The sequence below is a fragment of the Triticum aestivum genome, chromosome 3B, assembly GCF_018294505.1.
Source record: "Triticum aestivum cultivar Chinese Spring chromosome 3B, IWGSC CS RefSeq v2.1, whole genome shotgun sequence".
NCBI lineage: Eukaryota > Viridiplantae > Streptophyta > Magnoliopsida > Poales > Poaceae > Triticum > Triticum aestivum.
Window position 1 is genome coordinate 235,640,631 of NC_057801.1, and position 16,924 is coordinate 235,657,554.

At 47.0% G+C, this 16,924-nt stretch overlaps 1 protein-coding gene and 1 pseudogene across 1 annotated transcript; one reads left to right on the forward strand and one right to left on the reverse strand.

Moving 5' to 3' along the window:
• Positions 1–6,551: 6,551 nt before the first annotated feature.
• LOC123073098 (uncharacterized) lies at positions 6,552–6,690 on the forward strand (annotated as a pseudogene).
• A 6,017-nt stretch (positions 6,691–12,707) lies between these two features.
• Positions 12,708–14,099, reverse strand: LOC123069497 (ERI1 exoribonuclease 2). Its single transcript, XM_044492372.1, has one exon. The coding sequence runs from the start codon at positions 13,889–13,891 to the stop codon at positions 12,893–12,895; it is 999 nt and encodes a 332-aa protein (XP_044348307.1). The 5' UTR covers positions 13,892–14,099; the 3' UTR covers positions 12,708–12,892.
• Positions 14,100–16,924: the final 2,825 nt, after the last annotated feature.

Here is a 16,924-nt window from a genome sequence, read left to right on the forward strand (position 1 = left end):
TTTCAGCAAGATCCGTTGTGTGCTGTTGTGTCGGCTCTCTCTAGAGGCTGTGGATGTTGCTTGCTGAGTCGAAAGGAAAGAGGAGGCAGACTGCAGGTACTGCTGGATCTGCTGTGAGTGTGTTGCTGCTGCTGTTTGGAGAAAAGGAGTGATGTTGCTGCCGCTACTTGCACTTGAGGCTGTTTGAGAAGAAGGTGTTGCTAGCCATGGGAAGATAAGAGTGTGTTGTGTTGTGCTGATTTGCTGCTACTTGGAAGAGGAAGGAGGAATTGCTGGTGTTGTGCTGCTGCTGCTGTTGTAAAGTTATTTTTTGCTATTGATTGAAGAAGAAGAAGAAGAGGGGAGGCAATCATGGAGGCTGAAATCATTGCTGCTCTAGAGAAACTTGCCAGCTCATGACCGAAAAAGCTGTCGAGGGGTTACCTCCTGCAAGTGGATCCATCATTGTGCCCAACAGGGATCAAGTGTTCAAGCTTGAGCTCATGCCAAATGATGTCAAGCTGAATGGCATGAGCAGCTATCTGAGCTGGTCAAAGCGGGCCTTGTTGATCTTTGAAGACAAAGGGTCTGACGGAGTATGTTCTTGGAACGGTTGAAGAACCGGCTGACAAGGCGAGCCCAGAATGGAAGAAGTGGAGTGTTACCGACTCCTTGATTTTGGCCTGGATGTTGAACTCCTTGATTCCAGCCATTGCAATGTCTATTGAGGCATTGCCAACTGCTTCTACTGTGTGGAGCATGCTGTCCATGAGGTATTCCGGTAAGGGAAACCTGATGCTCATGTCTCAAATTGAAGACAAGATTCATGTTGTTCGTCAAGGTGAGAGAAGCGTGCTGGTGTATGTGAATGAGCTGCAACACCTTTGGGCAGATCTGGATCGGTGTGATCCCCTTGAGATTCCACATGCAGAGTCCATGGAGATTGCCAGGAAGTGGGTTGAGCGCAGGCATGTGGTGCAGTTTCTACATGACTTAGATCAAGCTTTTGAAAGTAGGCATGCTACACTGCTACATCAACTAACGCTTGTGCCCCTTGATGAGGCCATTGCTGCGATGTCCCAAGAAGAGGTACGCCTGCAGTCGAGAAAAGGAGTTGGAAATGAATCTGCTTATAGTGTGACTGACCAGCGAGGTCCTGGGATGTGTCACAATTGTGGTGTACCAGGGCATATCAGTCGATTCTGCACTGGGCCTAGGAGAGTCGGAGGACGAGGGTACAATGGTGGCAATAGCAACCGAGGTGGTTGGACTAGGAGTCGTAGTCGGAATGGGACTGGCGGTTCTTGGAATGCTCCCAGGGCAAATGTAGCTGCTCCAGCTGAAGGAAAGCAGCCTGCAGGAGGATAGGAGACTACTACAAGCTATGCCAACTTCGTTGACACAAATGAAGGTAACATTGAACATGCATCAATCGCAACCCATAAAATAAACTCTGAATGGGTGCTTGACTCTGGAGCATCACAACATGTTGCTGGAGACTTGAATGAGTTTACATCTTATGTTCCACACTCTCTCACGCATCAGAAAAACATTCACACCGCGGATGGCACAGCCCAACCGATCACAGGTGTTGGGACAGTCAGTTGCACGCCGAGTATTGAATTATCCTCAGTGTTGCATGTGCCAGCTTTTCCTGTGAACTTAGTGTCCTTGAGTGCTTTGGTTGACCAAATAGATTGCCGAATAATTCTTGACAAGATTGTGTTGTTGATCCAGGAGAGATCGACGGGCAGGAGTCTTGGGACTGGAACAAGGCATAAGGGGTTGTGGTACACGGACCGCAGCATGCCGAACCAGGTGGGATGGCACATACTAGCTGCAGTTGCTGACGATAAGGAGACTAGAGCACTAATCCATCACTATAGGATGGGCCATGTGTCTTTTGACAAAACTAGTAAATGTGTACGTGCAATGCACGTTGATATTAGGTAATATATTAATTACATGTAAATATTAAGTAGGATATTATTTGTGTATTAATTATGTGATTAGCATTAGCAATAATATTTGGTATGATATTCGCACACTAAACGTGTTGAGCATTCACCATTGGAGCAGTCTGTTGGATTGACCTGATTTGACGGCTGGGTTTTGTTGGATCTGCCCCTTTGGGTCTTTTTATATTTGACAAAATGTATGAAGCATTTCCTGATGTAATGAGTGGTGTGGACAAAAGCAAGCTGAACTGTGATGCATGTGAGTTTGTTAAACATACCAGAAACTCTTATGTGAGTAAAGGGATCAGGAGCATATCTCCTTTTGTGTTAATCCACTCTAATGTACGGACCTATCCAGTGTTATCTGTCAGTGGTATGAAGTACTTTGTTACGTTCATTGATTGCCATTCTCGGATGACTTGGGTCTATCTTCCGAGGCATAAAGATGAAGTCTTTCAGTGTTTCAAAGTTTTTTATGCATTTGTTCAAACGCAATTTAATGTGAAAATTCAAGCACTCAGATCAGACAATGGCACTGAGCATGTTAAGCAGGCCATTGGTACCTTCATGTCAGACAAGGGCATCCTGCATCAAACATCTTGTCCGGACACACCTCCTCGGAATGGGGTGGCAGAGAGGAAAAACCGCCACCTTCTAGAGGTGACCCGGGCACTAATTTTCACCATGAATGTGCCCAAGTTCTTGTGGAGTGAAGCTGTCATGATGGCCACCTTCTTGATCAACGACACACCATCCCGAGTGACAGGTATGAAGTCACCGCATGAGTTGGTTTTCACAAAAAATAAATTCCCAATTCCCCCCAAGGTGTTTGGTTGCACTTGTTTTGTTCGTGGTCATAGGCCATCTATCAACATATTGGATCCTCGGGCAGTCAAGTGTATCTTTATTGGGTATTCTTTAGGTCAAAGAGGATACAAATGTTGGAGTCCATCTGAGAGGCGGACGTTTGTGAGCACGGATGTTACGTTCCGTGAATCTGAACCCTTTTATGGTGAGAAAACTGATCTTAGTGTCTTGTTTGAAGAACTTGACCAATGTCTCCCTCCGGAGATTGGTCAAGAGGGGGGAGTAGTACCACACACATGCAGATGCAATAGTCACCTCTAGTAACTCCTGTGGCTCCCTTGATACAAGTATTAGCTTCCACGGATAATGTGCAGGTTGGCACACCAGCTCAGACTGGTAGTGACGTTTCCACCGACGATGTGCAAGTTGCCGATGATGTGCAGGTTGGCACACCGGCTCAGTTTGGTAGTGTGCCAAGGTGGACAGAAGAGCAAGAGGAGCAGCTGAAGGTGTATTCGCGAAGGCAAGGTGATGCTTCTCATAGGTGGCAGAAGGTGAATGAGGAGCGTAAACCTCAAGTTTATTCAAGACGACATCATCATGTGCAGGTGGAGCAACAAGGAAGAAATGCAAGCTCATATGAGACAGGTGACTTGTCAATTGCTTTGAGAAAAGGTACTCGAGCAAAAGCAGGGACACCAGCGCCAAAGTATGGGTTCGGTGCCAATGATATTGGAAATTATGTTTCCTATGAAGCATTATCTCCAGCCCACAAAGCATTTGTTGCTTCTCTTCAGCTGGTGTCTCTTCCAACTGATTGGAAGGCAGCAAAAGTGGATCCAAAGTGGCAAGCAGCTATGATAGAGGAGCTGGAGGCATTAAGAATAAGACATGGGTACTAACACCGCTTCCAATAGGAAAGAAGGCAGTAAGCTGCAAGTGGGTATACACTGTGAAGCAAAATGCAGAAGGAAATGTTGAAAGGTACAAAGCAAGGCTTGTGGCGAGGGGGTACAACCAGACATACGGCATTGACTACGATGAGACCTTTACTCTAGTAGCAAAGATGAACACCATGAGGATTCTGATCTCCTGCGCAGCAAATTTTGGGTAGCCTTTACACCAACTTGATGTGAAGAATGCCTTTTTGCATGGGGACTTGCAGGAGAAGGTATACATGGATATTCCACCTGGGTTGTCTACCTCTGAAACTGCTGGCAAGGTATGCAGGTTGAAGAAGCCCTTTACGGACTGAAGCAGTCTCCAAGAGCTTGGTTTGACAAGTTTAGACGGGCAGTGTGTGACATGGGGTATGGACAATGCAATGATGAACATACATTGTTTTATAGACACTTTAATGGGAAAATAACCATTCTTGCAGTTTATGTTGATGATATCATTATCAGCGATGATGATGACGTAGAGATAGCCAGGTTAAAGGGGTGTCTCAGTAAGGCCTTTGAAGTTAAAGATCTTGGCCGACTCAAGTATTTCCTTGGCATAGAAGTGGCCAGGTTTGGAAAAGGAATAACTCTATCTCAAAGAAAGTATACCCTTGACCTGCTCTGTGATGTTGGCATATTAGGTTGTCGAGCTACTTCAACCCCAATTGATCAAAACCATAAAGTGACTGCTCAATCAGGTGATCTGGTGGATAAAGAAAAATATCAGCGATTGGTGGGAAGATTGTTGTACTTGTGTCATACACAACCTGACATTGCATTTGCAGTAAGTGTTGTGAGCAGATATATGCATGAGCCTAGAAGTGAACATCTTGAGGCAGTATATAGAATCTTGAGATACTTGAAGGGTTCTCCTGGGAAAGGACTGATATACAAGACTCATGGACACCTTGTCGTGGATGGTTACTGTGATGCTAATTGGGCTAGCTGCCTGGATGATAAGAGATCAACTTCAGGGCATTGTGTTTTCATAGGTGTCTTGGAGAAGCAACAAACAGCCGGTTGTTTCCAAATCAACTGCAGAGGCTAAATACAGAGCCATGTCTCAAGGATTGAGTGAGTTGTTATGGACAAGGAATCTATTAAAAGAACTGAAGATATTGAAAACCAGTTGTATGAATGTATGGTGCGACAACAAGTCAGCAATTAACATAGCAAACAACCCAGTTCAACATGATAGAACAAAACATGTGGAGATTGACAGATTCTTTATCAAAGAAAAACTGGATGTTGGGATTATCAAGATAGAGTATGTGAGCTCAGGACAACAGATTACAAATTTCTTGACTAAAGGATTGGCAACTAGAGAATGCAGCTCAGCGTGTGACAAGATGGGAATGATAGATATCTATCACCCCTCTTGAGGGGAAGTGTTGAATGTGTGGCCCATCAGTTAATGGCCCAAATGGCCCAGGCCCATACCAGCCTAGGGTCCAAGTGACCTAGAAGAAGAGGGGTACTCTCACTCCAGAAGAGTGAGCCACCAGTGCTATCGTGAGTGAGCCAGAAAGGTGTGTTCCCAAGTCAACAAGTTTTAAGGCATTGTATTGGAGTACTTGCTATAGAAGGTGAGACAAGATGCACCAAATTACTCACCCTGCTGATCGAACTGCCTCTGCAATCATTGCATCTATAACAACATCTGCCATGGCAGATCCCAAGTTCTGTACAATCAACATTAGCGTAAAAAGATTGCTTGAACTCCTCAAATGTTCTGACAGCCCAATAATAAGATATGGAAACAGAGAAAGACCACTCGAAATGATCAAATAGGGTACATGCTTCCTCTTCTTAATTGGAATACAGTCCAACACAACCCTGTAAGCACAATTGATATATGGGTGACTAAATAAAACCAGGATTATTTATTATTGAGTGTTCAGGAACATGTCCAGTAATGCATGTACCAAGGCATATATGCATGTTTTAAGCTGTTAGCAACAAGTTGTGAACCTTTATCCACAACGAGACTACTAACATACTGAACATAGGATATTGGTAGACATAGGTTGAATGAGATATTATTTCAGAGAGAAAAGATTGGTTGTTCCTGTTAACAATCATTGAGATTGGTAGAGGCGCACCTGGAGAGTCCTACAAGTTATAGTTAGACTAGAGATAGAATAGGAAGTCTATTATTCAAACCTTATTGTATTTCTTTCTATCTCTTCTTGCCTTGACTTGTACTCCAAACTATGTATGCATCCAGGGATATGCCCCTGCCATATAACACACACGTGTCCCCTCGAACAAGGGCAAGACGCTTCGATCCATCTTACATGGTAGTCAGAGCAGGCCTCTTCTACTTCGTCTAGCTACAAACCAAATCACCCAAAAACCTATTTCCCAAAATCCAACACCCACGGCCATGGCATCTTCCTCCAGCTCCACCGCAGCCCTAAACACCCAAGTCACACAGAAACTCACCCGCCAAAACTATATCCTATGGCGTGCCCAAATCCTTCCTCAAGTTCGCAGCGCCGGCCTCTATGGTCTCCTCGACGGCACTGATCCTGAGCCGGCCAAACTTGTTTCTGTCAAGGACAAGGACGGGAAGGACAGCACCATCACCAATCCTGAGCACGCGATCTGGGTCAGGCAAGACCAGCTCGTGCTCGGCTATCTTCTGAACAATCTGATGAAAGAAGTGCTCGTACAGGTAGTACCAATCCCCACCTCGCGCACTCTCTGGACTTACCTGGAAAACATGTTCTCTTCAACCTCCCGCAGCCGCATCAACAATCTTCGGATGTCCCTCACTAACACGCAGAAGGGATCACAAGATGTCGCCACCTACTTCACCTACATGCAGTCGCTAGCTGATGAGTTGGCAGCCGCTGGCAGACCGCTCGACGATGATGAACTCATCTCCCACATCCTCTCTGGGCTGGATCTTGACTATCAGCCGCTGATCTCCGCCCTGGACGTCCGCACCGAGCCACTCTCCATCGACCATCTGTTTGCCCTGATGTCCAACTTTGATCAAAGGGTCGAGTTGTTCCAAGGGTCCAACTCCTCCGGCGGCTTCAAGTCTTCTGCGAATGTCGCTGCTCGTGGTGGCCAGGGCCCTACCAAGGGCTATCGCGGCCCTTCCAAGGGCAACTCCAGCGGCGGTGGTGGATCTCGCAGTGGTGGTGGCGGCGGCTACAACCCTAGTGGCCACAACTCCAGTGGCGGCGGCCATGGTGGCTATCACCAGAACCAGCAAGGCGGTGGTGGCAGTCGTCAAAACGGTGGTCGCCCCTTCTACTCCAACAACAGGGGCTACCAAGGAGGTGGACAACCCAGCGGAGGCAACACCAACACAAATCGTGGGTATGATATGGATGAGTTTGGCCCTTGCCAAATTTGCAAAAAAACTAACCATATAGCCAAAGATTGTAATTGGCGCTATGCTGAGGATCCCAACTATCAAAAGAAACGAGTTGCTGCTGCTGCCTCATATGGAGTCGATACCAATTGGTATCTTGATAGTGGTGCTACAAATCACATCACCGGAGAGCTGGAAAAAGTGACCGTGCAAGAAAAATATCATGGCCATGATCAAGTCCACACCGCCAACGGTGCAGGTATGCGGATAAGTCACATTGGTCATTCTATTATCAAAACCCCATATAAAGACTTACATCTCAAAAATATCTTGCACACGCCTAGTGCCTCACAGAATTTGCTATCTGTTCATCGATTTACCATTGATAATAAGGTTATTGTTGAGTTTCATCCTTTCTTCTTTTTGATCAAGGACATGGCCACGAGGAAAATCCTTCATCGCGGTAGATGCGTGGGAGGACTATACCCATTGATTTCTCAATTTAGAAGCTCAAATAAACAAGCTTGGGGTGTCATCACACTTTCATCGAAGAGGTGGCATGCACGCTTAGGACATCCGTCTTTTTCTATAGTTCAACAAGTGCTTAGAAATAATCAGCTCCCATTTGTTGGCGAGCATAGTAGTGAAACCATTTGTGATTCATGTCAGAGAGCTAAGTCTCATCAGTTACCATATTCTATTTCCACTAGTGTTTCTACAGAACCATTGCATCTTATTTTTTCTGATGTGTGGGGTCCAGCCCCTACCTCTGTTGGTCGTCACTCCTACTATGTTAGCTTTATCGATGATTATAGCAAATATACATGGATCTATCTTCTTAAGAAAAGATCTGATGTTTTTCAAGTTTTCAAAAATTTCCAAGCACTTGTTGAACGTAAGTTTGATCGCCACCGTCCAATCTGATTGGGGCGGTGAATACGAGAAACTCAACTCCTTCTTCCAACAACTTGGTGTCTCTCATCATGTTTCGTGTCCTCATGCTCATCAACAGAACGGTTCTGCTGAACGCAAAGATAGACATATCGTTGAGGTAGGGCTAGCTCTTCTAGCTGGTGCCTCTATGCCTCTCAAATTTTGGGATGAGGCTTTCCTAACTGTCGTCCATCTTATCAATTTGCTCCCTAGTCGTGTCATCAACAATGAAACTCCTATTGAACGGTTGCTTCTCACCAAACCAGATTACAGCTCTCTTCTAGTCTTTGGTTGTGCTTGTTGGCCCAATCTTTGTCCCTATAATAATCATAAACTTATGTTTCGATCCACACAATGTGTCTTTCTAGGTTACAGTGCTCAACACAAGGGAGTCAAATTTCTTGATGTTCCAACTGGGCGTGTCTATATTTCTCGGGATTTTGTCTTCGATGAAACCGTTTTTCCTTTTGCCCATCTTCATCCCAATGCCGGAGCCCAACTCCGAAAGAAATCTTACTTCTTCCTTCACACTTATCCGGTATTGATCACGGGGGTGATAATTATAATGATCAATTGACTAATTCTGCTAACCGTGAAAATGAGGCATGTGATGCTACAGGAACAGGTACTGAAGAATCAGAAGGAAACAGCGAAAAAAACGGTGAAAACTCTGCCCAAAATGAGCTATATCAAATGTGTTTCCCACTGGGAGACAACCCTGCCGGAGGATCTGCCTCAAGATCGGCAGAGACGCGTCAGGTGGACCAACCTGCCAGGTTCTCCTCGGGATCGGAGGCGCGACAGGCGAACCCAGAGGCGCGTCAGGCGGGTGCGTCTGTCTCGCCCACGCGCAGTCCACGCGCGGCCATGAGGCGGCCCCGAGACCAATCAGAGGAGGAGACCGGCCCGCACCAATCACCTTCACCCACGTGGCAGGGTGAGACGCGGCTTGGCACACGTTTTACTGCCGGCCCGCGGGTTTACGTGCGGCGGCATGCGCGCGCTGGTCCTGGCGGTAATCCAGCCAGGCCGGGATCTTCTGCACCAGCTGCTTCACCTGTGTGTTCCGCCTCTACCACAGAAGATCAGCCCGAGTCTGCTTCGAGATTGGATGTGCCAGGCTCTACAGAAGCTTCTGATCAGGATCTTGGATCCTCTGCACCCAGCACCCCTATAGCGCCCAGCAGACCTGGACGTACACGCCTACAAAAGGGGTTATTCAACCAGTTAATTATAAGAATGTTCTTAAATATGGTTTGACATGCTCGGCAGGTGAACCCAATAATCTTGAGGATGCACTCAGTGATACACGTTGGAGGAAAGCTATGGAAGAAGAATTTTTGGCACTTCAGAAAAATAAAACGTGGCACTTAGTTCCTCGGGCTAAAGGTAAAAATTTGATTGATTGCAAATGGGTATTTAGAATCAAAAGAAAGTCTGATGGAACTATAGATCGGTATAAAGCAAGGCTTGTTGCTAATGGTTTCAAACAAAGGTACAACATAGACTATGAGGATACGTTTAGTCCATTTGTGAAAGCTGCTACCATCCGTCTTTTTTTGTCCATTGCTGTGTCAAAAGGATGGTGCCTAAGACAGCTAGATGTACATAACGCATTCCTTCATGGTGTTCTAGAAGAGGAAGTCTACATGAAACAACCTCATGGGTTTGAAAACAAAGATGCACCCTTCCATGTTTGCAAGCTTGATAAAGCACTATATGGACTGAAGCAAGCTCCAAGGGCATGGTATTCTCGTCTAAGTCAGAAATTGCAAGCACTTGGTTTTGTTCCTTCTAAGTCTGACACTTCACTGTTTATTTATAACAAGTCAAATACATGCATATTTGTACTTATATATGTTGATGACATCATTGTTACTAGTTCATCCAATGAAGAAGTGACAGCATTACTGAAGGACTTAGGGAAGGAATTTGCTTTGAAGGATCTTGGAGACTTGCATTTCTTTCTTGGTATTGAAGTAAAAAGAGATCATGATGGCCTCCACCTCTCACAGGAAAAATATGCAACTGATCTTCTCAGAAAGGTTAACATGCAGAATTGTAAGTCAGCACCAACACCTTTGTCCAGTACAAAAAAAATTGTCTCTTACAGATGGAGAACTCTTGAATCAAGAGGATGGCACAAGATACAGAAGCAAAGTAGGTGCACTTCAGTACTTGACCCTTACTAGACCTGACGTCTCATTTGCTGTAAACAAGGTATGCCAGTTTCTTCATGCACCCACTACCACTCATTGGACAGCTGCAAAACGCATATTGAGATACATTAAAGGTGCTCTAGATACTGGGTTGACATTCAGGAAGTCATCATCCACTCTTGTTAGTGCCTTTTCTGATTCTGATTGGGCAGGGTGTGTAGATGACAGAAGGTCTACTGGTGGTTTTGCAATATTTTATGGTTCAAATTTGATCTCTTGGTATGCAAAGAAACAAGCTACAGTTTTCAGGTCAAGTACAGAAGCAGAATATAAGGCCCTAGCAAATGCTACAGCGGAGATTATTTGGGTGCAGTCTATGCTTAAGGAACTTGGAGTACGTAATGAACATGCTCCAATTTTATGGTGTGATAATCTTGGTGCGACATACCTTTCTACCAATCGAGTCTTCCATGCAAGAACTAAACACATTGAGATAGACTTTCATTTTGTTAGAGAACGAGTTGCAAATAAACAACTTGAAATCAGATTTGTCCATTCTAAAGATCAGGTTGCGGATGGATTTACAAAGACATTGCCCACACGAAGCTATGAAGCATTCAAGCATAATCTCAACCTATCACGGTTGTGATTAAGGGAGGGTGTTAACAATCATTGAGATATGGTAGAGGCGCACCTGGAGAGTCCTACAAGTTATAGTTAGACTAGAGATAGAATAGGAAGTCTGTTATTCAAACCTTATTGTATTTCTTTCTATCTCTTCTTGCCTTGACTTGTACTCCAAACTATGTATGCATCTAGGGATATGCCCCTGCCATATAACACGCACGCGTCCCCTCGAACAAGGGCAAGACGCTTCGATCCATCTTACAGTTCCTTCCTGAAACATAGATACATGGCATCTCTATATAATGGGTGCTTAGATCTTTGACTTTTCCTAGCAAGATACAAACTCCTCATGGTTTGACTCCTTCAATCCTAGACTTGCTAATACAATAGTTTTTCCTAAAAGACTCCTTCCGTTTCCTTGGTGCTGCAAATCCTTGTCTGACACATGACCGTCTTCTGCTACAGGCCTACAATGCACCTATGTCCTTGGTCTCCTTGCCATCCAGCTGGCTGCAACCGAACTGCCACTGGCTTGATGCAACATATTAATGTGTAGTACAACACCACTGCCAAAAAGCAGCGCAACTCTGTGGACAGGAAAGTACTAGGACAACCATAGATCACAGACACTAGCTAGAATACCGATTATGAGTTTGATATTACACGGGTCTATGTACTAGAACAGATGAATGCCTTAATTTGCAGAAACAAAGCTATTGAACCAACAGATGTGGGAAATACTCTGATGTGTTCCTTTTTGCAATTCCGGGTTACTCTCATGTGCCCATGTCTACAAATGAACTGTTCTTGTTAAAAATTTCTGTTAAAATAACTTGAATACGAACTATGTTCAGATTGTTAGTAATAGAACCTATAGCTTCTATTTACGGTAATCTATAATTAATCGGAAATTGAAAAAAAATGTTTAGTTCTGGTGGAATAATTACGTATCTATAGCTCTTAAAAGTCCAGTAATAAACTAGTGTTGTGGTGGACGCCAATATCAAACAATAGCTAAGCTCACGCCTGAAAAAAGGTGTAATTCTGAAAACTGAGATGTAACACTCATGATATAGGCCAAGGAGAAGAATGATTATTTTGCATCAATCAAGGTTAAATTGTTGCTAAGTTTCGCTTCATATAAAGCAACGAACAAAAGGTAACATTACCCATATATAGGTTTTATGCTCCAAGGAAAAAATGCAGCAGAGACCAAAAACTGTGATATTGAGGGTGACAGCTTCATCATGTCCTTCGATATGAGACAACTGTCCAGACAAAAGATCTGAAACCCTAAAATATTGAAGAATACATATTAGAAAGTTTAAAATGTTAACATGTTCTTAGTTTTGAAGCATTCAAGAAAAACAAACAGATTTGAAGGAGGGCCTCTTTAGTTATGCTGAATTCGGACATGGAAACAAAGCATGCAAGTTGAACAAGTGCTAAGGATATGAATAAACAACCTTGGCCCCCTACATGACACCTTAAGGTATTTGACATGACACCAAGGCTCACTATCCTGTGCAATTATCACATCAAGTAGTTTTAAGGCATCAGAATCCAAGGCAAGACTCGCCAACACTTTTGTAGTTTCACATATCCATGGGGAAGAGAATGACTTATCGATTCTAACCGAATTTCTTAAGCGCAACTGAGTCTCTCTATACATACAGTAACTGATTTGGCAGCATATAAACGCTAGACGTCCATCTCAAGCTACTCTGGCAGCACGGGCTTCACATTCACAACAGGATAAAATTAGCGTGCTGTCTACAAAAAGAATATTCAAAATAGGGATCCAGGCATCCTTCATCTTGCGTGTTCTGGAAACATAAACTATGAAATGATCCTACGGACACGCATATGAGTGGCAGATCCATCTAAATCGACGGTGCGTGCGCAGAGAAATGGGTGCGATTACGAGGAGCGTCAAGGTGCCGGAGAGAGGAAGAGATCAGGAGAAGGGACATAACTAAAAAGAATTTCTATTGATAATAATACTAATTCAGACACCAAGTACATTCGATTCCAGAGACCAATTCACACCTAGACTGGCTAGAATCAGCCGAGCAAAGCTCTGATTCTGATGGCTAGCACGATTTACACTAACAGCTGAGCTACACTGATTCTGGTGCCCTGCCATGGGTCGTTCATTCAGTTGGTCCATACGAAGTAGGGGCACACGGGTCCCATGGCCGGCGTCCAGTTGCCACACCCGAAGAAGCACTTGCCCTGCATCGGCCCTGGCACAGACACCACGCCTCCTCTGGTCGGTACCCTGCAGTAGCAGAAGCACGTCGCAGAGGAGCTGCCGCAGGGGCTTATCATGTGTGGCTGCGGCGGCTGCTGCTTCTGCTGGATCAGCGGCGGCGCCAGCGCCGATGAGCCACCGCAAGGGCTTGTGCGAAGCTGCGGCGACTGCTGCTTCTGCTGGATCATCAGCAGCGGCGCCAGTGCAGATGAGCCACCGTAAGAGCTTGTGAGAAGCTGCGGGGGCTGCTCCTTCTGCTGGATCGGCGGCGGCGGCGCCAGCGAACCGGTGATGGTCATCTTGACCCCGCGCCGCATCAGCTCAACAAGAAGCCGCGCCGTGTTGCGCGCGTCGTCCAGTCCGCAGTGCAGGCGGCCCTCCCAGTCCAGTCCCGCTGCCCTGACCGCCTCCTGAAGGGTGACCCGCCCTCCGCCGCCGAGCGCCGCCTGGAAGGGGACCCTCAGGTTGATCCAGCGATCGAAGTAGGAGGGCTTCTCGATCCCCTTGAAGCGGCACTCGGACTCGAGCATGGTGCGGCAATCCCAATCTCCCCAGGTCACAACGGCCAAGCTGCCTCCCCCCGCCGTCGCCGCCTTCAGCCAAGAGTCGTGCATCCAGAGCGCCTCGCCGAGATCCACGCCGCCGTCTACGTCCTCCTGCCGGATGCCGGTGAGTTCCCTGCAAAATTGGGTCAGCACAGGGTGATGTTTTGGACGAACGTACCTGCGAAACGCGGACTCGATGCGGCCGGTGGCGCCGTCAACGAGCACGGCGGGGAACTCAATGATTTCCTGCGGAAAGATCCGCGCGTCTTTCACGCACGTCGCCTCGAAGTCCACCACCACGAAGAAGTCGAAATCTTGCACCTGCCCCTGCCCGCGCGCCGCCATGATCGCTGCCATGTTCGACGAGGTGCGCGCAAACTCCAAGAATCGAGATCGGGGAAACTAGGGCGGGGAAGATCGGGGGAAGAGGGAATCGAGAACTAGGGCAGCGAAGGTCGGGGAAAGTTGGGATCGAAATCTGATTTGTTTCCTCCTCACGCTTGGGGCAGGCACAATTTCTAATCCAATCCGATACTTGTCGGATTGGCGCGCTTTTTTTTTTTGACGTGGTTGGTGCTATTCCTTTTTTTTGCGGTGGCGCTATTTCTAATCCAATCGACAAATCAAAGGATGTGAGAGCGACTCCGGGCGTAACGCACCGACCAAAACGGTCACGCGTCCATTTGTCGTTCGCCTGCCGACCCATTTCCCGTTTTTTGTGTGTGCTGACATGTGCACTGACCGCTGGCGAGTGCGCCAGCATACTGTGTGGTGATATGTTTTGAAGCCGGTATTGTATGCCGGCGCTGGCATTGGTGCCGGCATGAGACATGGCTGGCCGCATGATCTATGGCCGCGGGCCTTTTTTAAAAATTAAGTGCGGACATGAAATGAATTGGGGCGTTGAGCGCACTGCCGACCCAAATCTAAAATAGGACGGACGCCGGGCGGACGGCCGACCCAAACAGACAAAAAAGGACAAATGTGTCGTCTGTTTGGGTCGGCCAGTTGGAGTTGCTCTGATTAGCGGGAAAAGGACCAATGGATGTGCTAGAAGACTCGTTTGACTCTTCTCCACTTTCACGTGTTCATGTTTAGTAGGTTTTGTTGGAATGTCCAAAAAAAGTTGGTTTTGTTGGAGATTCTTTTTGATGTATCTCGCTACTGGGCTACTTCTACTCTACTCTAGGGCCTGAGAGCATCTACATCCGAACACCCCAACCCCGCGTTAAATGTCTGGGCGAACGACCCGGTCATTAACCAGTCAAAAAAGACCTACTCGGGCGTCTCAAAGTGCCCTCAAATCATCAAGTTGTTTGGAGCCTTCATATCGAGCCCAAATGTAGGACCGATATGGGAGACCCAGGCGCGTCCGCCACGTCAGCCCGGTCCACCCCGACCCCTCTCCGTCCCCACAAAACCCACCAATCCGAAAACCCTAACTCAGTTCACTCCGCTCTCACTCTGTCTCTTCTTCTCGCCTTACTCCGATTTCGATCCACTCAAATGACTCTGACGACCATGTCGAGTGCCGACAGCCGCTCCGACTCCGACCTCGATGCCGAGGAGCGGGCCCTCCGCATTGCCCTCGAGAGGTCCAACGTGGACACAGGGGGCAGTTTCGGATCTGCCACCTCGCATCTTCCCCACCAGCGCAGCGCGGATGCCAGAGTTGGCCCCTTCGACCCACACGCAGCTCCGCGAGGGTTGCACAGTCTGCGCCGCTCCCACGTTATCACCTGCCCTTGCTTGTGCCCTACCCATAGGCCCGGACGCGCATACCGGAATTCGAGGCATGCGCCACTTGCCGTGAGAGGCAGCAGGCAAGGGAGAGGGACGCGGCGGAGCAATCCATGCGCCACAACCGCATGTTGTCATTGAAGCCCGATGAGGACGGGCGTTTCCTCGCTTGGGTCTACTGTCGGTCGCTTACAACGGCGGAGACGGACGCTCGGGGACTATGCCGGAAGAACGCCAAGGCGCTCCGGCTTGCCATTGAGCAGTCGGAGCGCGAGGTGACAGTGGCGGCTCGGCTTGCGAAGCTCAAGCGGTAACAGGAGAGGGGCTGTCCGGCGGCTCAAAGTGCTCATCGTCCTCTTCGACTCCTTCTCCGATGACAGCGACGACTACGCCGCCTCATCTGATAACTCAGATGATCCTCCACCAGCCGCCGACGCCTATAACTGCGCCGTCGACCAAAAGAGGAAAGGGTCAACGAGGAAGTGGTGAAGATCCACCTTCCGCGCTTTAATTTTAAGTTTTTAGATGTAGTTTAAACTTGTCCATCGTTTATGTGCATTATGTGAATTTTGGCAATCTTTTGAAGACCTGTTGGTGATCTTTTGGTGAACGGATTGTGCATTTCTATGTACGATAGTACGTCTGTTGGATGCATCCCGATGCACGGTGGATGAGGATATGAGAGAGTTGGCAGCCTCTTTCTATGAACGGCTGTTTACTTTTGATGGGTTGGTTGGTGCTAACGTACTGTTACAAGATATTGTACCTTTGGTTACGGCGGATATGAATCAAAGGCTGACGACAGCCTTTTCCAATGATGAGATCGAGCGAGCCTTATTCCAAATGGGGCCGACGAAGGCACCTGGCCCGGATGGACTCCCGGCTCTTTTCTACCAAAGACACTGGTCATTGATTAAAGATGATGTGTGCAAGGCGGTGAAGGAGTTTCTCAATGGTGCATCCACGCCGGAGGGCTTTAATGACACAGTTATAGTTATGATTCCGAAAATCAACTCACCGGAGTTGCTTTCTCAGTTCAGACCGATTAGCTTATGTAACGTGCTCTATAAAATAGCCACAAAGGTGTTGGCAAATAGGCTAAAAGGTTTACTCCCTTTGTTGATATCAGAAGAACAAAGTGCCTTTGTCCCGGGGAGGTTTATTACGGATAATGTTTTTGTGGCATACGAGTGTGTGCACGCCATTCAAAACAGGAAGAGGAAGAAGCCATTGTGTGCGGTTAAACTCGACATGATGAAGGCATATGATAGGGTCGAATGGATTTTTCTCGAGCAGGTTCTGAACCGAGTGGGTTTTGATGCTCAATGGATTGCTATGATTATGCGATGTCTGACATCGGCGAGGTTCTCAGTGAGTCTTAATGGTGGCTTATCCAGGGGTTTTGTGCCCTCTCGTGGTTTGAGACAAGGTGACCCGTTATCCTCCTATTTGTTCTTGTTTTGTGTGGAGGGGTTCTCGGCGCTACTAAGGAGAGCACAAGAGGAGAAGAGAATCAAAGGAGTGTCATTTGGGAGCACTGGCCCCAATGTTACACACTTACTGTTTGCCGATGATAGCATTGTCTTCCTTGAGGGATCTTTGGATAATATGATGGAGTTGAAGGAAATTCTGAGGCAGTATGAGGAGGCT

What these genes read in the sequence shown, in the direction of transcription:
- LOC123069497 (XM_044492372.1), bottom strand. Translation starts at nt 13,891, where the DNA reads ATGGCAGCGATCATGGCGGCGCGCGGGCAGGGGCAGGTGCAAGATTTC.